The 23852-nt window shown below is 46.6% G+C and overlaps 1 protein-coding gene across 8 annotated transcripts in view; it reads left to right on the top strand.

Moving 5' to 3' along the window:
• The window catches only part of MYLK (myosin light chain kinase), a 389516-nt gene that overhangs the window by 301578 nt on the left and 64086 nt on the right, over nucleotides 1-23852 (top strand). For 7 of the 8 annotated variants that reach the window (XM_025212143.1, XM_006030459.3, XM_025212141.1 and 4 more), the window contains 3 exons: nucleotides 8650-8700; nucleotides 10098-10225; nucleotides 18776-18929. In XM_025212143.1, coding sequence (XP_025067928.1) covers nucleotides 8650-8700; nucleotides 10098-10225; nucleotides 18776-18929 — 333 coding nt within the window. Of the gene's footprint in view, nucleotides 1-8649; nucleotides 8701-10097; nucleotides 10226-18775; nucleotides 18930-23852 lie in introns of those variants that run through there. The other variant, XM_025212145.1, reaches the window with a different exon arrangement.

The raw sequence follows: 23852 nt of genomic DNA, 5'->3' as shown, positions 1-23852 counted from the left end.
GTCACTGAGAGGAAGCCCTGAGCAGTAGTTTGGTCACCAAGAGCATTCACATGGGTTGTTGGAGAGCCCTGCTGAGATCCTTGGGCTGAATCGAGCAGAGCAGGGACTCAAACCTGGGTCTCCCACTGCCCCGCTGAGCATTCTGGGTATTGTGGCTCAGCGTGGAGTCCACTCAGGCTTTCCTGTAGGAGTGTTTTTTCTTTGGCTGAATAATGACATATTCCTCAGGCTATAGAAAGACCATGATTGCCTGACTGACCCAGTGTTTATGGCACTTGCCTGGGATGCAAGAGGTTTAAATTCCTGCTTCCCTGAATATTTACTCATAGACAGAGCTATTCTTAGGCTGGACAGACACTTCCCATTATAAGATCCCATTTTCAGTTGCTAGTGACTTTGCCAGATTTTACCCATATGAGCTGAAATTTTCCATTTGGTTATCTCATTTGTCTTAGCCTGATTCTTTTTCCTGTTTTGTTTTGGCCTTGGCTTTGAGGGGAAAAATCAGTCTAAAGATTTAACCTTTTTCCAAGAGAACATATATATTTTTTTTAAATTGCAACATTTATTTTTTGCCAGCTATAGTGCTTCCATACTTTGGAAGAGAGGTTTGAAATTTGGCAGAGAGGGCGGCCTCTGGGTCAAGGATGTGCCTTGTGCTTCCCCTTGGGAAATCTGCCCAAATTCGACCAAGTTATATGTTGAAATGTAGCAGCTTGCACACGCTCAGTGGAGACTTGCTAGGGTTTAATAACTAAAGCATCTCTGCGGAGTCCATCCTCACTGCTCAGACATGAGGAGCTGGGAGAGGTCTAGCACTGCAAATGTCCCGTCCCACGGAGGGTGTCTCATCCCCTCGCAGGCTCTATATGAAACCTGAATGTGCAGAAGCAAGTAAGGCTGCTCCATGGGGCCCGGTCTGCTTCAGCGCTCAGGATGGATAGAGGTCATCCAGTGAGCAGGTTCTCAATATTTTGCTTCATGGCCACTGTTCAGCACATAACCCTGTGCCTTATTTCTTTGAACACTGATTGAACTCTGCTCTGGAGACAGAACTGTTTGTTCCTTTATGAGTTGTCTCTGGCATTTGTCCCTCTAGTATCTGAATGCTTCGCAGATGTTAATGAATTTACTTTCTCAGAGAAAAAGGGGTCTTGTTATCCCCTTTGAGAACTGACATGCAGACATGGAGAGATGTGACAAGAAAAGTGTCTATTAATTTTGCATGCCCAAATTGAGACAAATGGCTATTTTTGGAGACTTTGGAATTATTTATGGCATGGCACCCACTGGCTTCACCTGCAGCGCAAATTGCTTAAATTTTCTGTGGATCTGACTGCTGAAGTCTCCAGTGTCAAGACCAGATCCACTGCCTTAACCATGCAGCCATCTTTTCCCTGCCCCTGTCTCATTCACATGGACACTTCCCAGCTTCTGCCACAGACAACGGTCTGCTGTAAGATCCTGACTCTTCCCCAGAGCAGGTGGAAAATAGTGTCATAGTATCATAGTGCTTAGGGTCGGAAGGGACCTAAATGGATCATCGGGTCTGACCCCCTGCCCCCAGCAGGAACGGGTGCCGGGGTCATATCACCCCAGCCAAATATCTGTCCAGCCTCCTCCTGAAGACCCCCAAGGTAAGAGAGAGCACCATCTCACTTGGGAGCCCATTCCAGAGCCTGGCAGCCCTAACTGTAGAGTAACATCTCCCGATGTCCGGCCTGAACCTTCTCCCTAACAATTTGTGGCCATTATTCCTAGTAACCCCGGGTGGTGCCTGGGGGAGCAGAGCCTCCCCCAATTCTTGCTGGTCCCCCCTCACGAGTTTGTCAATGGCCACCAGATCCCCTCTCAGCCTTCTCTTGTGGAGACTGAACAGGTTCAGGCCCTTCAGCCTCTCTTCGTAGGGCCTGCCCCGCTGCCCTCTTCTCCGGACTCTCTCAAGCTTTTTCACATCCTTGTTGAAGTGCAGAGCCCAGAACTTGATGCAGTACTCCAACTGCGGCCTGACCAATGCCGCTTAGAGATGAAGGATCACCTCCCTGGACCTGCTTGTGATGCATCTGTAGATGTACAACAAGGTGCAGTAAGCCTTACTGACTGCTTCCTTGTATTGGCAGCTCATGCTGATCCTGAGTCAGCAATGACTCCAAGATCCCTTTCAGCCACCGTGATGACAAGAAGGGTGTTCCCCAGCCTATAGGTGTGTTGCTGGTTCCTTCTCCCTAGATGCAGCACCTTGCACTTGTCTGCGTTGAACTCCATCCTATTCTCATCCGCCCACCTCTGTAACTTGTCTAGATCTAGCTGGATTTGGTCCCTCCCCTCCAGCATGCCCATCTCGCCCCACAACTTGGTGTTGTCAGCGAATTTGGACAGCGTGCTTTCTACACCCACATCCAGATCGCTGATAAAGATGTTGAACAGTATAGGCCCCAGGACCGAGCCCTGGGGGACTCCACTGCCCACATCCCTCTAGGTCAAAAATGACCCGTCCACCACCACACACTGAGTGCGACAATCTAGCCAATTTGCCACCCATCTGACTGTGTAGGCATCAGTGCCGCAGTCACCAAGTTTTTTTAAGAGAATGTGCTGGGAAACCATGTCAAAGGCCTTCTTAAAGTCCAGGAAGACGACACGCACCCTGACACCCTCATTCAGGGACTTTGTGACCTGATCATAAAAAGAGACCAGGTTAGTCAGGCAGGCCATGACCTACATGAACCCAATGAACCCATGTTGGTTGCCCCTGAGCATCTCCTCCCCTGCTGGGCCCTTGCAGATGTGCTCCTTGATAATTTTCTCAAAGGTCTTCCCAAGACCAAGGTAAGACTGACTGGCCTAAAATTGCTGGGGTCCTCCTTTCTTCCCTTCTTCTAAATGGGGACCACACTGGCCCTTTTCCAATCCTCTGGTACCTGGATAGTGCCCCACGAGCACTCATAGAGCCATGCCAGGGTGGTGCTGCCCCTGGGTCTGTCCACAGTTCTAGTGGGGGAGATGTCCCGGTCCCTGTTCAGGAATATGGAGGCAAAGAATTCGTTAAAGAGGTCAGCTTTTTCATTTGCCGCAATAACCAGATTGCAAAGCCTATCCTGTAGGGGCCCCATGTTACCCAGTGCCGCCTTCTTACTTCCTATATATTTGAAAAAGGACTTTTTATTATCCTTAATTCTGGTTGCTCACCCTAGCTCCATCTCTCCCTTGGCCTTCCTAACAGCCTCCCTGCAGGAGGGTGTCATAAAGCATGTGCATACTGGGACTAAATTCAGTTTGCACAGACAACAATAGCTCAAGCATTTCTTAACCTTTGAAAACTTGACTTTGCAAACTTAACAGTGTTCTCTTAAGGGAGGCTGTCTGTGTGTAACCATTTATTCAACATGCATAGGATCATAGGAAAGTAAGGCAGTAATGGACCTCATAAGGTTATCTAGTCTAGCCCCCTGCTCAAGGCAGGATCATCCCTGATTAAACCCAGTCAAGTGTCTGTCTAACCTATCCTTAAAAATTTTCAGGGATGGGATTCCACAGTTTGTCTGGGTAGCCTTCACCACCCTCATAGGGAGAGAGTTCTTCTTATCTCCAACCTAAATTTCCTCTGCTGCAGTTTGAGGCTGTTTTGTGGCTGCAGGGCACAGGACTATATCCATCCTCTTTGTAATTGCCATTCAGGTATTTGAAGATTGATATCAAATCCCCCCTCGGTCTTTCCTTCTCCAGACCGAATAGCCTTATTCTTTCAGCTTTCCCTTATAAGTCTCTCTTCCCAGGCCTCTAATAATTTTTGTCACTCTCATTTGAACAGCCCCAAGAGGAGAGAGACTTCCTCCCCTAGTCTAACAAATCCCTTGGTGGGTACGGCATTCATGCAAGATGAGGATGTCCAATTTCTGGTTTCATAGGAGCAGGATGGTTACTGCAGTCTTGTAGGACATTCCTCATCCTTATTCAGCTAGTTGGTTCCTCTTTCTACCCAGTCTCCCTGCATGAGTAGGTGGTATTTGCTAGTAGGTTCAAACAGCCACAGATTCTCCTGCTCCTTTTTCAATCTACGCTGAGATGGAAGGAACCTCCATGGAGATGGGCTTGATCCATGCCGAGGACCTGCTGAGTGAGATCTTTGTCCAGTACTTTGCCAGCGTACTTCACTTTAGGCATGTGCTTCAATCCTATTGCAGCCGGAGGGTTTAGGACTCATGGGCGGCGCTACCTGGAATAGGGATATCTTGTTGAATTGTGGGGGTCAGTGAGAAATTCTGGCTTCGCTCAAATGATCGAGTATCCCTGTTGCAATTCTATTAGTTTTCTACTGGATGCTTTTATGAAGCAAAACTGTGCAGAGAGCCATTTCCAGGAGAGGGAGGGCTATGACTATTTTTAGTAAAATTCCAAAAAAGGGAAACACCAAAGAAAGGCAGAGGCTTCTGAGCATCTCTGCTCCCATGAATTTAACATTGGGGCCAGGGAAACAGCACAATCAAATGTTCCATAAGATAGCAGCCGGCAAAGGAATCTGGCTTTCCCTTTCAGTGTATATCCTCCCCTGACTCAAACTCCCTAACAGACAAACCTGTCTATACAGTTATGTAAATACCAGCCTGGCACTATTTACGTTATGTAGTTTCTAGGAGGCCAACTCATTTAGGGAGAGAATATTATGTCCTTTTTCCTCCACCAGGCTGGTGTTCAGCTTCATCCCATCTCAATGTAAATAGCAGGAGAGAGACATTGTCTTTTTTTAAACAGCAGAAGCAGCCTTGAACTAACAGTTCCAAGAGCCTCAAATATTTTAATGAAAACAATCATTTGACCTTGTCATCTTGGTTAATCTTGCTGGATTTTTTTTTTGTTTTTTGGTAACTGCCTCCGGAGCTATTAAAAGAAATTTGGTTTTGCTGTTTGCAGAAGACATATGAGATAAGCTGGAGTTTTTAGGGCAAGGTCTAAGAACAATGGAGCAGATTTTGTTAATAAAAGCAGGAAGAGGCTCTATGCCTACACATGCCTGTTCTCGCACACATTCCTCTTCCAGGTGCCCCAGCCTCAAAAAAATGTGAGGCTCTTGAGCAGCTTTTGTTTCCTGCCCAAGTCTGCTTATGCCTGCAAAATAAGATCAGGGTACTCTATCAGATCTCCCAGCATCCCTTTCTTAGTCTGAATCTTTTTGATGAAGTGCAGGGACAGTCTGCATGCCTTCTGTTCAGTATGTATAATATCCTGAAAAAATTCTGGATCTATATATGAACTACAGTGTCCCCAGCTGAGTGAGGTGATAGGTTTATGCACTTTGCTCAGCTGGTATGAAAATCCTCCCTGATGCAAGAGTCTTTTAAACTGGCCCAGGGATAAGATCTGTCCATTTGTTTCACTTGCAGCATAAATATAGAGCAAGATAGTTCGTTGTGCATCCTCATCTTTGTCTAAATACTGTGCATGGCCAGTGATGAAGTGCATATCGCTGAATTTAACTGTGAAAGAACAAATAATGCAGGGTGATGTGATCTGGTATCCTTTTTATGGGCAAGCAGTGGCTGATAGCAGATAGGCAGAGAGAAGGGATAGATCTGTGTGTATATACATGGGTAGATGGGAAGGTGTGTGTGTGTCCTTGAAATTAGGTTCATATGTAAAGAAAGAGAATAAAACAGGCAACCAAGAGCGGGGGAAACAGATCTTGAGAGATACAGAGTTGGACTGAATCTTGGAAAAAGCAAGAGACTTCAGAGAGAGGTGGGACTTCATTCACCACCCTGCCTATTAGCTTGGTTATTACAGCAGGTAATAATTTGTGTTGTGAACGGATTACTTGTATCAGAGAGAGCTTCTGGTAAACCATGTGGGATCGAAACACTTTGCCTTGGTGGTTTTTGCCCTGTACTGAAGTTTCTGAAAAATGGCAATTGGACCTTCAGTGAAACCTGAGTATTTAGCAAATGGCACATATTCCTTGATGTCATTCAAGTTAGGCCTATCATGGTACATAGGCAGTCAGATCATGGGTGCTGTTTCCTCATTACTCTGAGGACAGCTAACATCCTCACAGCGGAGAAGGGAAAACTGAGGAGCAGTACAGTAAAATAAGGTAATATGCACAAACACACATATCAAATATATGTGATGAGGGTGTAATCAGGTCAGTATTCGTGACGCAGTACAGTAACAGAGCCATGCTAAAAAAATAACATGGGGCTTCCCCTCTTACTGAAGTCATTCCAGATCTTGCATTGACTTCAGTGATAGTTAGATGAAACCCAACTTGGAGGATTCCCAGTACAACCAGGGGGTTACAGTCCATGGCCTTCAATCGCTGGCACCTACTCACCTAAGTAGTTTTATTGAGGTCATTGGGGCTTCTCATCCAATGAAGGATGTTCAGCATGAGTTTGGATAGCAAAAACAGGCCAACAACATGCTTAGAATAAGGAGTCCCTGGTGCTACATTTAAGACATCGCTTTTTTTTTTCTTCCATGAAGTTACAGGGGGAAGGACCAAGCTGGAAGTATATATACTTTACATAAGTAAACAGTCATTATTAAAGTCTAAAAGATGTAATAGAGCCAACAGATAAGTTGGCAGCTGACTCAAAAAAGCAACAAACTTAATTTTCTGGAAGTGTCTTTTGAATAGGACCAGGTCTCATGAGAAGGAATGAATGCTGTTATGCTTCAGTGACACTAGAATAACCACCTTAAAATTTGGATATCAGACCAGGCTTCGAACAAGCTAAATTGGGCTGGCAATCTCTAAGGAACAGGGTTTCATGAGAGGGATCAAGTGCTTCCTGTTTTTGACTCAGATGTAAGCGCAATGAGAGCAGCCTTTCTCTGTAGCACAGTGCTACTTGTTCCAACCAAAACCTGTAAATGTAGAACATGTGAAAACTAAAAACAGGTTTGGGGGGAAATGCCATAAAGCAAAGCTGTTTATAGAAAGTGATACAGACCGATTACACTGTCCAAATTACATTAGCAAAGGGTTCCAAAAAAAGACCACAGAGAAAAGAATACGTTGCTGAAAGGTAAAATGTATTTACAAGGCTTTTTCTGTGTTAACCATCCAATGCAGAGATAGCATGGCAGCTGCCACCTCTTGCAACTGGGAACCTCCACAGTTAAAAGCAGTGAGTCTCTACAGCTTTGAACTAGAGTTAGGCCTGCAGTTATGTTCTGCAGCAGCCTGAGACCTTGTGTGGACCAAGCACAGCAGGAGCATGTAGCACACATTGGCCAGTGCCTTCCTTTGCTAACTCATGCAAGTAATGTACAGTACTCGTACTTTATTTGCTGTCTGCATGACTGATTTCAAAGCTTGGAACAATGAAAGTACAGCAGTTCTTGTTACATCCTCCAGTGCTTCAAGAAGAAAATGCTGATGCCAAATTTTTAAGAGTCCAGAATGTTAAATATCTCCTTAAAGGGGAGGGTTAAAAGGAAACGAGCTATTTTTATTTATGTATTTATTTTAGCGTAACATGCCAGCTATTGTATAACCAGCAACGTTTTTAATAAATAATGTGGATGTCAAACATACAGCTTATGGACTGGATGCCAGCCTTGGAGCCAATGGGCCTGGGGAATTGGGGGAGGGGCCAGAAGGGGTGTGGCCTGCCACAGGCTCCAGGACATGGCCATCAGTAGCAGGGTGGTGAACAAGGGCCATGCAATACAGTCCTCGGTTGCCCTGCAACCTCTTGGCCCCACTGCCACTTGTGCACCTCTGCCGGGACAGGCACCTGCCAAGCCTGTGGCTGTTTTCTCCACCCCCATTGCAGTGGCCACTACTGTGGCTACCAGCACTGGTCCAGCCTTGTGGTCCATATTTAGCCCAGGGTACAAAGTGAATTTGACACCTCTGGACTAGATCATTCAAACAAGGTTGGGCTGTCATAGCTGTGCTTAGGCACCAAAGTGGATCTAGTTTGGTATCTGAAGGTGTTAAGCACATCCAACTTGAGTTGAAGTCAACTGGAGCTGCAGGTCCCCGGCATCTTTAAAAATCAAGCCTATCCACACTTCTGTTGCGTGGCCAACACATGGATATAGGTACCTGTATTAAAGCATGCTTAGGTTTCAGACGAAGGCCCATATTTTTTTTTAATCGTATTATTTGGAATTGGCAAGTTCTGTCCCCATTCATAAATGTAGAGTATAACACTCGGCTCCCACATATGCTGATATCTGTGCTGGCTCCGGAGTTGCTTGATAAAAAAATACAAAATGGATTATCTGGTTTTAACCAGGGTTTCTCCTAAATCATTCTGCCTTTTTTAACATTAAAACATTATGGTGAAAATCATCTTATTATGGATTGTAGCAGTTTAATGCGATGAGGCAGCCTCACTTCAATGGGCTGAGTATGGTGGGTAATCAATGGTTAATATAGGCACACATCACACAGGAAAGTAGGTACTTCCTGAGGCTTTTGAAACTCCCATCTGTCAATCTGAGTATCCTGAGGGTGAAGCCAGGATCCCTGACAGTACTTAAAGTTTTCATTTTTGCCCCCTACTAATAGAAAGTAGATCTCCTTGTGGAGTGAGCTAATTGACACAATTCTGCCAGGAATGGGAATATTTTTGTAATTAAACTAGCGCCTCTCAAAATGCATTTTCTCATGAATGGTTTAATTTCTTTTTTCCTTAGGTGAAGCAACAGTAAAGAAGAAACCAGCTCCAAAGACCCCCCCGAAGGCAGGTAAATGGTTGCATTATGTTATTCTTCAAGACTAGACAATAAAGTGATAAGATTTCCAAGAGAAGGTAACATCTTTCTCACTGCAATTGTTACCTTGCATTTTGGGGGGATTAAATACTAAATTCCCTTACTTTGCTCTTTTATAAGGCTATATTGAGGCAAGATTTATAGAAGAGGCACCACTTATGGTGCCTGACCTCAGAGACCTGACCTCTTTTTTTTAAAGGCACTTGCTTTCAGTTGCTTATAATTTTGCCATATTTTAACTAATCAGCCTGGTGTCAGCTGTCTACCCCAGACAGCAGTCTGAAAAGTTTTAGCCAAAAAATGTTTAGCCATTTCCCAGAAAGAGATGATGGAAACAATGAGCTGTTTTGCCCTTGTTAAAAAAAAAAAATCTGGCAGCCTAATTTTAATGCCCTTATGCTTTGGAGCAGGGGCTCAAAAGTTGTTGGGGGAGGAGGGGAAGGGAAAGTGATCCAGTGCCTAGCTTGTGCCTTCTGCTGTGCCTGAAAAAAATGCCTAAATTTGGCAAAGATAGAAGCCTCTGAAGAGTCTCTGTTTGCATATGCTCAGTAGAGACAGGTTAGGTTGGCAGCTAAATTCTCTGAATGGCATTTCCCATTCCCTCATAGCTCCCACATGCCAACCGGGGTGCACGTGCGCCATCCCCATAGAGCAGATGGATGTGTCCCACCCTGGAGCTGCAAGCAATGGGAAGTATTTCCCTTGCAGCTGCCTTCCTCTCCTGCCAGGGGTTGCTGACACATCGTCTCCCCAGGGAGCTAGCAGACTGGCTCTCCACGTGCTCTTTGTCCCTGCTCTGTGATGCCCAGACAAGGATACAAAGAAAAAAGTACTTAATTTACATGCAGAGGAATGAGGAAGGTGGAAAATGGGTTAAATGAGCCAAAGATGTAGATTGGAGGAGAGGAAGGATGGGCAGGAGCTAAAGTACAAGGGAAGGAGAATTTGTAAACACTAACACAAACGTCCCTCCAAATCCAGCAGTCCCAGGTCCCTCCATTCCCCTGCTTCAGCAAACGGCTAAGATTGCCCACTGGCACTGTGTGCCTCTGCTCTTGTGTAGCTCTTCCACACAGAAGGCAACAGTGTACTGTTGCTGCCAGCTGCTCTTTTGGCTTAAGTGGCAGAGGCAGGTGTGAACCATACACACGCCCAAAGGTAGAAGTCAGCATCGGTGCATGTGACAGAACTGCCGTGTGTTCAGTTCTGCCTTTTTCCTGGGGCCAGAGAACCAATACATTGCAAGTCATGGATACATATCATTTTGCTATTTAATCAAATGGGACTAAATTCTGTTGAGAGATGCTTGCGCTCAGCTGTTAGCAAAGATAGAAAGTGTAGGTCTCTAAAGAGAGGGTTCTTTTTATCAGTTCTTCCCCCCCAGATCACTCAGTTCCCAGAAGACAGGAAAGTCCGTGCCGGGGAATCCGTGGAACTGTTCTGCAAAGTCGTAGGAACTGCCCCCATAACCTGCATCTGGATGAAATTCCGCAAACAGGTAAATTGCGTTGGCCATATTTTAGCCAGAAACAACTTCACCCTTGAGAGATGCTTAGACCTCGGTATGACTGAAGGATACATCCTTGGAAAGACATTTGGTTTTTTTAAACCTTTCTTTCCTGCCCACAGTGGCAAGAAATTGCCTCTCCAGCATTGATGCTTGAGGTTGTCTGCTTTGTAGAAGTAAAGTAATAAAAAATGTTTGAAGTGCATCTTATACTGCAAGTATTGTCACAGACCATATCTGTGGTTGATATGAATATCATCTCCATCTACAGGCTTATGGTTCCTTCTTGGATTCAGTGCGAGTCATTCGCGTTCTTAAGCTTTGTTCCTGAAGAGAGATGGACTCCCCAGATATGAGCTGTAATGAACCAATTTAAACATTTTAAACTGAAGAGCCCAAGACCAACTTTAAGCTGCTCTAGCAGCTCTTTTCTTTATATTGTTAGGAATTTACTCAGCATCTAGAGTAAGGCTGTGCAGCTGTTGGCCCATGAGGGGTTAATGTGCAGCACGTGGGCTTCTGCCTGGCCCTTGTTCCTGCTTCTGTGGCAGCAGTCGGTGTCTTTGGAGCAGAGCAGCTTAGCCAGAGGGGCCCAGGAAACTTGCTGCTCAGGCAGAAACAGGGAGGCTTGGGCTACCCAACTGTGGGAGTGGGCTGATTCAGCAGCAGCGGTGGGTAGGGGAGGGACAGACTCACCCAACTGGTGGCAACAGCAAGGGGACTCATGCAGTGCGGACTTGGTGGGCTCATGTTGCCCATACAGCAACAGGGGGTCTCATGCTACTCCAGCAGGGGAAGGCAAGGCTTGTAGCCCCCAAAGCATGCAGCCCTGGGCCCGTGACTACTTCAGCATGTAGTCCCCCCCACCATCACTTTGAAGTTGTAGAGAACAGGAATGAAAACTGTCCCTGATGCAAGTGTGGGATCCAACCCTTATTTTGCCAACATTTCCTGGAGGGGTTGAAGACATTGTATTCATTGCACAGCACATTGCAGATTCTTTCTGTTAACCATGAAACTGGTTGCCAGTGAGCACATCCAGCTAATTTTCTCTCTCTTTCATTCATCATTTCTATATTATTTCATATGCTTCTGTTGTCTCCTTTTTGGCTGTACTTTTCCAAGTGTACAGTTCTAGTCCTTTTTTGGAAAAACGTTCTATACCTTGGAGACTGGATCTAAGAGCAGATACAGCATTGTTTTCACTACAGTAGCCCTCTGAACTCCCAGGGGAGTTCAGAATCAGATTTTGCAAGGTTCAAAGCCTAAATTCTTCAGAGCAGGGACCTTTCTACCTATAGGCTGAACTCTGATCTAGGCTTAGGAAAAATTCTTGTTGACTAAGGGCACCTATACACATGACAGATCTCTGCTCTGACGTGTTAATTAGCATGCATCGGAGCAGACTCAATCAAGTCTGTTGCGAGTCTGCTGGAGTGTGCTAATTAACACGTTCCAGCAGCCTCCGCGTCACATGTATCCAACGTCCCCACATTTCAAAATGGCAGTGGGGGTGCTTTAACTAAAGTTTGTTTGATGAGCTTTAGTTAAAGCACCCCTGCCATCATTTTGAAGCGCAGGACACTGAATACACGTGATGCCACGGGCACTTTAAACCTTCCCCTCACCTCCACCCCAGAGCACATGTATAGTCACCCTTAGATTTTCCAGGTCAGAAGGGATCAATATTATGTTGGTTTCTGTAACAGAGGCCATATAACATCACCTAGTAATTCCCACTTCAAGCCCATAATGTCTCAACCCTGTTCCATGAACCAGAAACCAATATAGCTTTCTGTTTTGCTTTTGCAACCACACAGCAGCATTATCTTGGAGGCAGCATGCACTAGTGATTTGGTCCTGGGCCAGGCTTCAGGAACTGGGATGTTCTAATATCAGCTCTGCCACTGCATCACTGTGGAGCATGGGAATATTGCAGCCTCTCTGGTCGCTTCTACACGTGACAGGGGTTTAGTTCCCCTAACTTGAAACAGTGAGATTTTAATTGGTGGATTTTTCATTGTAAAAATTAAAAACCCACCATTTAAATTTAGGGGCTTCAGTCCTTTATTTTTTTCGGCGGAGCCTGCCTGCAGTTGTGGGGGGGAGCTGCCAGTGAACCCTGAGCTGCGGGGGGCCCAAGTCCTTCCCTCCATGGTGGCAGTGTCCCTGGGTCTGCCCTGGCAGGCTGCTAGCAGGCCAGGTGCTGCTTTCAAGCTGGGGCAGCACTCGGCCCACTAGCAGCCTGCCTGGGCAATCCCAAGGGGCACCACCACTGCAGAGGGAATGACTGGTGACCCCAGCAGCTCAGACACTGCCAGCAGCTTGCCACCTGGCTACGGGCAGGCTCCCCTGGAAAAAAAAGAAAAAGGATAGGACCCCTTGCTGCTTTTTTTTCCCCCTTTGCCAGGGCTTCCAGCACTGTTTCTGCCACCTGGAACTGCCCAGGAATGAGCTGGCTTGCCCCAGGGCAGTGCAGAAAGGTAGCAGGAGGGCATCTGGTTGTGCTGGTGGCTGGAGAAGGCAGCGGGGATGGAGATGGCAGCAGGGGCACTGGTAGCCCACCAAGCCTGATCTTCTCCGAGCCCGTCTGGACTTCCAGCACCCTGTGCACTGTCCCTGCTACTTTCTCTGGGTGCCAGCACACCCAGCCGCCTTCCTGGTGCCTCCCCATGGTGCCCCAGGGGCAAGCCGGGTGTGCTAGCAGTCAGAGAACACAACAGCGACAGAGCACAGGGTTCTGGAAGCCCAGGAGAGCTCGGGGGAGGATGTATCACTACTACTTGTCAGGTAGCAAACTAAAATACATTGGGATGTGTTTTAGTTTCCTGCATAACAAAGTCATTCACATTGCAGTACATTGCCACACATGTACAGCGTGACGTAATTAAGTCGCAATACACCGCCACACGTGTAATGTGTGATGCAATTAAACCGCTATAAAAGGGCAATTAAACTGCTAAAAAGGGCAATTTCGTCATGTGCACAAGTGCCCCGTTTCCCCTTTCCCCCATTCCAATAGAGGGAGAACACTCATGACCTAAGAAGTATGTATGTCTTCTCCTGGATAGGATCAACAAGCCAACTGTGTTTCTTAGACCCTATATTGGTAACAACTAACTGAGATTCTCCCTTAGCTCTCAGGAAGTAGGGTCCTGAGGTGACAATTTTTGTTGTGTGAGTGCTCATAGTGGACTGAGGCACCTGGAACCAACTTCCAAGGGAAGTGGTGCTGGCTCCTACCCTGGGGGTCTTTAAGAGGCGGCTTGATGCCTACCTGACTGGGGTCAATTGAGCCCAGTTTTCCTCCTGCCCAGGCAGGGGGTCAGACTTGAAGATCTACAAGGTCCCTTCTGATCCTAATTCTATGATTCTGTGAGGCAGTCAGAGAAAATGTAAGAATCATGTTATGTTCTTACAAGGCCACTCAGGGCATTTATATACATACTTTCCTCCCCCGCAACGTGATGAATCAAGTCTGCTCTGCATGCGAGCCAAGGCAAGCTGCACCATCCCGTATGCAGTTCTATTAGCGGGGAAATGCGTGTCAGTGAGCAAACAATGGTGGCAGTGCACTTTTGAACTAAAGCACCTCTGATGTGTTTTAGTTCAAAAACATGCTGCTGCCATTTTCTCAGCACTGACACGCGTTTCACCACTTATACAATTGCAAGTGTCACAGTGCCACGCACTTTTCAAAGAGCCCGGCACTATGGCACTTGGATATGTAAAAATGCCCTAGGAAATCAGCAGATTACACTTCAGGACTTGGGGCATTCATGGCAGCTATCTGCTGAATGGTACTGCACCCTCCTGCTGGGGTGGAATTTTACTGGCCTAATTTTGCTCCCAGTTCAATGGGTGTCTTACCCTTGCCTTCAATGGGAGTGGAATTGAACCAGAGTTGAGTGCTTTGAAATCCTGCTGCCATTGTAAATTAGCTTTAATATTACTGGTATGATTCTCTTCTAATCCTTGTGACCATCTCTTTTGGAGTACAAGGGCCTTAGTTTCTGTTCCCCAGGCCTCCCACAGGCAGAAGGTGGGGTAGATTTGCACCTTTAGGCTAAGTACAGACAGTCAAAAAGCCCAAAGGGGGAATCAGTTTAATCTTCATAGGTTTTTCTGAACTTGTAATGAACAGAACAGATGTTAACTTTTGAGCTGGGGAAGGCAGGTGGAGGCCTGCACTGGCTAGGCCAAAAGGCAGGGGCCTGTTTGGCTGCCTGGCATGCACCCCCAACACCCTGCTGTCCCCCCTCAGCGGGGAATTGGTCCCCCCATCCCCAGTTGACCCCAGGCCAGGCGTTTGCCCATGTGAGCGGAGCCTCAGGCCTCTGGGGGTGGTTCCCCTGGCCAACCTGGGATCCCCCCAGCTGTGTGGGGGGAAGATGATAAACCCCCACCCCGGCCAGGCTTGGCTGCACATCTCACTGACGTGGAGGCAGGAGGGGGAGAGTTTACCCATCTGGGGCCTGCCCCTGAGTCCTGGTCTGCCCAGCTGTGGAGGGGGGTCAGCAGGTCACTGAGGGGAGGGGGGAACAAAGCCTCCCCCCAGCCCAGTGTTGGCCCCCCCGAGCTGGAGTCTTCCCCTGTCCCTGCCTGGCTGGACTGGCTCCATAGAAAGAAGGATCGAGCCCTGCCACCCAGCACAAGCCCCTGGGGTTGCCTGCTGCATCCTGCCAGCTGTTGCTGGTGCCAGGCTCTGGAAAGACATTCTGGGCAGCCCAGGAGGCTTGCGCCAGGCAACAGAGCCCAATCCTTCCCTGTATGGAGCACTGTTGTCCCTGCCGCCACCTGGCACAAGCCCCCCAGGCCACCTCATGCATCCAACTGAAGCCTGGCACCAGCAGCAGCAAGCAAGAGGCACCGGGCAGCCTAGAGCCTTGTGCCAGGCAGCAGGGATGGGAGAAAGAAAGCTCCATAGAAAGCTGGCAGGGGGAGAAGCCCTCTACCATGTAATCCCTCCATGCTGGCTTGGAGCCAGGGCCATGTGACAGCTCAGAGTGGCCAGAGCAGAGGAGCCCTGGCAGAAGCTAGCCAACCCACCCACAAAGGCTCCTGAGATACCTGGGTCCTGTGAGCCAGCTTGAGTCTGGAGGGGGACTGGTTTAACCTGAATCAGTTAAGACTGATACTACATCCATCCAGGTTTATCTTAAGCCAGGTTTGGCCATTTTGAAACCAGTTTATGTGCGCTGAGCTTCTGTTCTGTTACAGTTTTAAGCCAGTTTTTGATCACTTAAACCAGTTTTTGTGTAACTTCTGTCCCTAGCCTTATAAACCAACTCAATCAGAGATGTACAGCATAAGCTTTAGCTTGCTTCATCAGATGCTGTATCATAGTATCATGGTGATTAGGACCAGAAGGGGCCTAAGCAGATCATCAGGTCCGACCGCCTGCCCGGGGGAGGAAAGGGACTGCAGGAAGCAGACCTGCTAAATAGAAACCAGTAATCAGAATACAAAGGGCAAGGAAGGCAGCAGCTCAGTAATGTTTTGATGTTTTGTTTGGAAGTTGTCAGGTGCTGAGATTTCGCTTAAACTTTGACTTGTGCTAACAGGGAAAATTGCACAAAGCAAAAGAGAACTTCCTTTCAAACACAAGGCAATGGGGAGGTGGGAAGCTTCAGTGTAGTCTAAGCTATATTATCGTCTTATTGTTCATACTGCAGTAAGAACTTGGGTTCACCAAAGCTTGTGCTCCCTATTTAGATCTTATTTAGTTAGGCTATAAAGGCATATCCACCCTGCCTTATTACAGCAAAAACAAGCTCTTTCATGTTGACTTCAGCAGGCTTGTACAAGAGCATGTTTTATGTCTCAGCTAAGGGGAAAGACCTGCTCTTAGCCTCATGAGCCCTTATTTTCTAAATATATGAGACAAGATGAATTGAACTAAATAGCCTTCGTTTTTAATGAAATTCTGAGAATAAGTCGAGAATCTCTTATCTAACAGGAAGTGGTGGGAGGAGGAAGGGCACTGACATTATGTTTTCTATTTCACAGGGAGAACACAGTGTACTACTTCTATAATTATAGTGTAGCGCCAGTGTTTTAATGCCGTGTAATGTCTCAAATTAATAAAAATCAAAATCTAAGTCTCTGACATTCATGCTCTGGTTCTTTTCTGGATCATTTGGAAAGGAATGGTTATAGTCACACGTACAGAGCATGCTGATGGATTTCAGCTGGGATTGTGACTTTCAGTTACCTATGAAAGCTACTTAAGGTGCCTGGAAATCCCCATTTCTGCAAGTTGAGTAAGGAAAATGTTTATATTTACTTGAATCCAAGACAAAGCTTTATCCCCTAATCAATAGGCAGGGGGTGGGGGGAGCCTCATCTTAGATTCAAGTGCCAGCCTGGGGCAGGTGACAGTTCAGCTCTAGCTTCCACCCCAGGAACTGAGCCACTTCCTGTCCTGGACCATGGTGGCTCATGTAGCAGAGGAAGGGGCTTATGACACTGAGCTGCGAGGGTGGAAGGAGTCCAGGGGAGACTGTGTGAGGGTAGTGGGGTGGCACAGAGGAAACTACATAGCATGCCCCCATCACCTGCCCCCAACCCTGCCACTTGCCTCTCTTGCCCCTGTCACTTACCTTCAGCTCCAGCTCCAGCTGAGCTGCAGCTCTGGACCCAGCCAAACTGGGCCTGGAGCTGCTACCACTGCATCTGCCTGGCTGGGCTGGGGCTGGGGCTGGGCCAGAGCCAGGGCTGCCACGGCTGGCTGCCATGGGGCTGCAGCCAGAGCCAGAGTCACTGCAGAAGGTAAGCGGTTCGGGGGTGCAGGCACCAGGAGTGGGGCAGGCCCCAACGAGGTAGGAGGCCAGGGTATCAGGTACAGGAACAGAAAGGGGGGGGCAGGCACTGGGGACAGGCAACAGGAGGGTGGGCACAGGCAAGTGGGGGGCAAAGAGCAGTGAAACAGGTGGCAGGGAAGTCAGGCACAGGTGCAAGGGGGCAGGGGAGCAGGAAGGGAGGGCAAGGGGTAGGGGTGTGTCCCATTATCTCCTGTTGATGCTTTCTCTGCCAGAGCAGTGGGGGTGATTAATTTAAGATGACCCTCCAATAATTAGATTCTATACATGGAAAATTTAACAGATTTCTAATTTTCCATATATAGAGTCAAACTGGGGTAGGTCATCTTAAATTGAGGTCTGTCTTGGATTTGGGTGAATGTAGTGTTGTCTTTGGGTTGGGAACTTAAAGGATTAAATGATGGGTGTTTTACAAGAATCGAAAGTTTGGAAGGGCAGCAAATAGCTGTGTCTTTCTTCCCTTTCCCTTCTGGATTCTGAGAGTGGTTTTTGGTTCTCAGGAGAGCAAGACTGCCCTAGAGAAGCTAATGCTTTGTTTGTTTCTCTGCATGGCTCTGCTACCCTTCACCTCTCTAACCTAACCAGCCATAGATAGCATCCACTGTTTCAGTCCAGGAAACTGTCCTACTGATTTATAGAAGGGTGACTTTGATGAGGAAGCGTGGAAATGGAGAAGACACTAACAGTCATTTTTTTGGATAATCTGGGTCAGAATTTGAAATCCAGCCTGCAGAAATGAATTGCAAATGAATCCAGTGTATTTGAGGCAAATCCTGGTTCCACTCAAGTGGGCGATAAAACTCTTACTAACCTAGGTGGCCCTTTCCCCCTATACATGCTTGAGCCCCTGGTCCTTCAAAGAGATTTTTGGAGGAGGACCTTTATACACAAGCAGATTCCCATTGACTCTTCATGGCTGTGGCCTTTGTGGAAGGACCTAGGACATAGGTGTAAGGACCTCTCCCATCTTCCTTTGCACAGTTCAGACCAGTACATTACTGAAGTGTATTTATAGACCTTTAGTCAATTCCCTGTTTTGCCAACTATTTTTACTGGAGTTATGGCATCCCCTAGAGGTGTTACTTGGCCATCCTAGCTAAGTACGGACAGTCAGAAAGCCTGAGACTGAATCGATTCAGTCTTTGCAGGTTAGTCTAAACTGTGTAGATTGAACTGATCAGCAAGTGAACAGACATTCACTTTTGATTCTGGAAATGCAGCCACCTGCCTGCAGTGGCCCAGGCCAGAAGCTGAGGGGTGCTAGAGCACATCTCCCTTCTCTGCTGGAGCAGACCACTTGGGTCAAAGCTAGTCCACCCACCCTGTGGGGGGTCTGTGGGGGTGGTGCAAAGCATCCTAGGATTCTGGGGGTCTGTGAGTCAACTTGAATCTGAAGGGAACCTGGGACAGAAGTTCAATAAACCGATTTAACCTAAATCAGTGAAGTCTGGTACTACATCCATCCAGGTTTGTCTTAAACCAGTTTCAGCCATTTTGAAAGCAATTCATGTGCACTGAGCTGCTGTTTTGTTACAGATTTGAACCAGTGTCTCATCCCTTGTACTGGTTTACATGTAATTTCTGTCCCTAGCCCTTATGGCATCAACTACAGACATCTTTTGATAATGTAATGAATGTAATTGTGGGCTCCTTCCTGTAAGAGAGGCAAAGACCACCTCCTGTGATAGCTCTTTGATGATCTTTCTATTTAATTTGGCAGATTCAAGAAAGCGAGTACATCAAAATCGAGAATGCTGAAAACAGCAGCAAGCTAACGATCTCCTCAACAAAGCAGGAGCACTGTGGGTGCTACACGCTAGTGGTAGAGAACAAAGTAGGCAGCAGACAAGCGCAAGTCAACCTCACCGTTGTTGGTAAGTGCATGATGAGGACTGAGTTGTATGCATATGGAAACCATTCAATGAATGCTAAAAAAAGAGAAGGCAAAAGCAAGCAAACAAACAAAATATATATATATGAATGGGCCAGGCCCTGAGCTCGTATAAATCAACATAGCTGATGTCAGGAGAACTAAGTCAGTTTGTATGAGCTAGTGATCTGACCTGTTAGACAATAGCACATTGTCCTTTATTTTAATTTGGAGAATATTCTAACCTGAGGAGTGCAAAATAACTCCTTTTCCTAAACTCATGTTGCATGTTATGTATAGACAACAACCCAGCCATCCCTCTCCCATTAATCATTTGTATTGCGTAGATATACACTAGACTCTTGAGTTTGGGAAATAACCGAGTCTGAAGGGTTCATGTGGTCTGTAGTGCTGCAGATTGCAACACAGGAAATTCCCTGGGTTTTGATTAATCTGTTGTTACTGTATCATCACTGTCTGTTGCTTTATGGAGAAGGGAGGAATGGGTAGCTATACCGTCTTGTTGGGATACAGATTTACATGCAGGCAATGGAAGGTTTTCTATATGCATATATGTGAAAAGTTGAGAGAGAATCATGTTTAAGGCTTTGAAAAGGTGGTTGTGTTCTGAAAAGCATCGTGGAAAGGAATTTTGTGGCCCTTAATTACTGCCTCTAGGGGTATGTCTGTGCAAGTTCAACTAGAGCAGGGGCGGGCAATTATTTTGGGTGGAGGGCCGCTTACTGAGTTTTGGCAAGCCATCGAGGGCCACATGACAGGCAGCCAGGGGCAGATAAATATTAATTTTCTAAATTTTTAGGGGCCCCCCGGGCCAGATAGAATGGCCTGGCGGGCCACATCCTGAACTGGAGTGTGGTGTAGTGATACTCAAGCTAAGACAAGCACCAGAGCAATCTAGTTGCAGTCACATGGAGCTCTGCATGCACTAATAAAGCCGCTAAGAAGCATAGACATACTCTGAAGGACTTCAGAAGAAAACTAGGCATTTCACGTTACGTTCAGTTAACTTGCTAGTCCGGTTTCTTCTAATTTGTTTGTTGTTGAAGTACTGGTGATTGTTCTGGCCAAATTCAATCCTCAGTTATTCGTTGCCTATAGGGGGATGTATCAGTGTAAGAGCGGAAGCTAGAATTTGTTGGTGCTGTTGCAATGTAGTTAGCCTTTCTGTAACTGCTGCATGAGCTGAAATAAAATCCACTATAATTGCATTGACTCAGCAACCTAAAGAGAAGAGACTAGTAGAAGGCAACCAGTTTTGCCATTTAAAGAAATGTAGGTATAAAGCTCTATTAAAGTCCATGACAAAGCACCCATTAACTATACATTTGGACCAGGATTTTACCTCCTCAAGACAAATGCTAATTTAATTAATAGAGTAAGCTCTGTTCACATACAGTATGCTGTGAAAAGAGAATACTCACCAGTCATATGCATCTGTTTGTATTTATGTAAAGAGACCTCTTGACCATTTGCATATATTTCTCTTGCCTAATTACATTTGAAAGACTGGGCAGACAAGTGCAGCTATCAAGTCGATTCCAGCAGGGTGTACGATTCAGTGCTGCTGTTATTCTGTGAACCTTATGTGCATGTGCTGTAAGTAGCTGCGGTAGAGTCTGAGTGAACTGGTTTGTAGTTCAGAAGTTGCCGACAAACTTGAGTACTTCAGCCTTTTAAAACTGCCTCTCAGTCTCCCCTTCACTAACTATGTGGTTAGCAGAAAAGGTGAAAGGGATTACTGGCATTCCCAGAGAGGCCTTGGTAGCCTTACGGCTGAGTTTTCCACGCAGTCTGTCGGTGACACACCAAGGGTTTCCAGCTAAAAAGAATAAAATGACTTGCCAGTTCGCCAAGAGTCAGCTAGGGGCCCACTGAGTGCAGGACTGCATTGGGCATGTTGGACATGTTGCCCTCAAGTTTCTAGTGTGCTGGATGGGCCACCCTGTATACAAGCATCCAGACTGCTGAGCGGGGAAAGGCAACAAGGTGCTTTTCTACCTCTTGGGTCCTCAGGGTGTGATCACATGGCAGAGACCAGTTCCTGGTCCCTGCTAGCACCTTCTGATTACTTGCTGTGTAAAGGGAATAGCATAACCCTGGCTTCCATAGCCTGCACCAGACAGAGCACAATTTCATGCACCCCTAAGCAGTAGATCCACCATGCAAACCCCAAGGGCCCAGTTCTTCCATAAGGCTTCAGTCCAAGTACATCCATTCCCTTTACCTCCTCCAGCATATAGGCAGAGCCTTCCTCCTCTCCTGCCTTCACTGGGGAGTTATGGAGTGGCTGCAATACAAAGCCCTAGTGCTTGCTATCAGCTTTCTTTGCCTCCACTATTTATAAGAAGACAGTGTGAACTTAGCATGAGCTGCGTCCTTAGCCAGTTACAAATTAAGAACACATCTGGTGGACCAAATGTTTGGGTCTTGGATGTACTAGAGATGGTCTAGAGTGTCCTGGGGCTTATCTCCTCTGCGAGAGCTGGCAGACTTGTCTCTGAATACTAATGGATATGTGGTATTTGGTAAAAGGCAAAATGAAATTAGTAAAGAAGCACTATAGTGATACTAGTATCTAGATTTTTAGACAACTAGCCATTATATGGGTGATAGAGACAACTTGACATCCGTATGTACAGCTCCTCATACAAAAGGATCCAATAAACACTTTGCACATTATAGACTGAGGAAACTGCTGAATTGCAGCCACTTCTGGGGTAGGAATAGTAAAAAATAGTAAAAACAGCGCACAGCACAGTGGGGAAGGGAAAATGTTGGCCAATGGCACTAGACCAGCAGTGTCATGGGAGCTTTAAGGTCATCCAGAAGCATGTTTTTTTCAAGCTCTTGCCAAAACCCCCCGTACACAGTAAAGTGCAGCATTGGTGAGTCCTCAACAGAATGGCAAAGGACTGATTTCATCTTGTCAGGATTCATATTGGAGATGACCTTGCTAAGGTTCAACCAGGTTTGCATTGAGTTGGGCCTAAATCTTAGACTAGGAGTTGCAACTGGGTATAAAAGCTGTAGGCGTTTTCTATAAATAGCAATGCTGTTTTTCATTAATATTTGGACAAAAAGAACAGAATATCCCTGTGTTATCCCCACTGATGAATCTGGCTCCTATGATGCTAGACTCAGACTTCAGCAGGGAGTATATGTGAAACAGGCAGGGGTCCTGATGTTTAAGGAGTTTGAGTCATCAAAGACTCTTTGCTTCATTCTTGGCAATGGAAAAAAACAGCTCTGGGATTGTCCCAGTTAGGAAGTCTTTTTTTTTCTTTCCCCTGTGATCTTAATGAATGTCCACAAACTAAACTTTTCATTAAGCCCAGCTCTACTTTGAAGAGTCAGCACTGAGCACAGCAGACCATTCAGATACCCAGGCAAGTGAGGGAGACTCCTTCAGCTGAATATGTAGAGACAGTGCAGTGGGATAAGCAGTGCACATGGCTGAAATCAGGGGGGCATTCAAGTCTTGTGAGTCTCACTGTGACTTTGGACTAATATAACCAGCAGTAAACCTGTGAAGTTTGTACCAGAAGCCAGTCGCCCTAGAGAAACATCCTGTTATCGTAAGAGTTGGCTCAAAGCATCCGCTGCTGTGCTGTTCTGTCTCTGTTAGAAGGCCACCATCTTCCGTCGGCCAGTTTGCTTTTCACTTGAACGGTCACTTAAGAGAGGTTTCCCTGTTATGTAGTTCTGGTACCAATCCGTAACTGTCATTTCTGAGGCCAACCTAGCAATTTATAGCTGGTACTCAGTGTCAGATTATGATTTCTTGTGTTGCCAAATGAACCAGTGATAGGCTGAGTGTAAGCTGAGACTTTCAAATGTGTAGTTGCACGACTTACTTACCTAAGTGTGTAATAAAGCCAGGCCTAGTATTCCTTTTTAAAGTGTGCTTTGTAGAGATGGTTATTTAAATAGACCTGCATGATGACTACATTTTTCCAAAGTTCCCTTGAGTGATTTAGAAGCCAAAGTCCTTCAATCTTAAGCCCAGCTACGTTAGAAAATAGGACTTGGCCTTCTAAGTCATCTACGTTCTTCAAAAAATGTTTCCTGACTGGTGTATGAAGATTTCTTGGTCAGTTAATGCAGTAATAAGAGGAAAGACTAATTCTGAAACTAAAGAACAGGCCTAGCAATTTATAGAAAGAACCAGTCCAGTACTGGGCGTCGCACTTCAAAAGGGATGTGGCCAGCCTGGAGAGGGTTCAGAGGAGGGCCACCCGCTTGGTGAGAGGGCAGCAGGACAGGCCCTACGAGGAGAGACTGAAGGACCTGAACCTGTTCAGCCTCAGCAAGAGGAGGCTGAGGGGGGACCTGGTGGTTGCCTACAAGCTCATCAGGGGGGATCAACAGCAAATAAGTAGAGCCCTTTTCTCCCCAGCACCTCCTGGGGTGACAAGGAACAAAGTAATAAGCTGGTGGAGAATAGGTTTAGGTTAGAGATCAGGAGGCAATATTTTACAGTTAGGGTGGCCAGAATCTGGAACCAACTTCCCAGGGAAGTGGTCCTCACCCCTGCCTTGGGCAAATTCAAGAGGAGGTTGGATGATCACCTGTCTGGGGCCTTGTGAACCCAGCATTCATTCCTGCCTGTGGCAGGGGGTCAGGCTAGATGATCTGTTCAGGTCCCTCCTGACCCTAGCTACTATGAAACTATGACGCCTAGTACTGAGGAGGCTGTGGATCTGTCGCTGGCTCTGCTGCGAGCTTTCCTTCTAATCTTGGGCAGGTCGCTTAACATCTCCATGCTTCAGGGTCCTGTGTGCTGAACTTGGATTCAGTTATGGTTGCACAGTGCCAAGTGATCTGATGAAGAATACCTTGCATTCGAAAGCATGTCTGACTTTATCCCAACCACGCAGTCAATCCACCAAAAGATATCACCCAAAAA

This window comes from Alligator sinensis, unplaced genomic scaffold (assembly GCF_000455745.1).
Source record: "Alligator sinensis unplaced genomic scaffold, ASM45574v1 scaffold1226_1, whole genome shotgun sequence".
Lineage (NCBI taxonomy): Eukaryota > Metazoa > Chordata > Crocodylia > Alligatoridae > Alligator > Alligator sinensis.
Note: the sequence above shows the minus strand (reverse complement) of the source record. Positions and strands in the feature narration are given on the sequence as shown.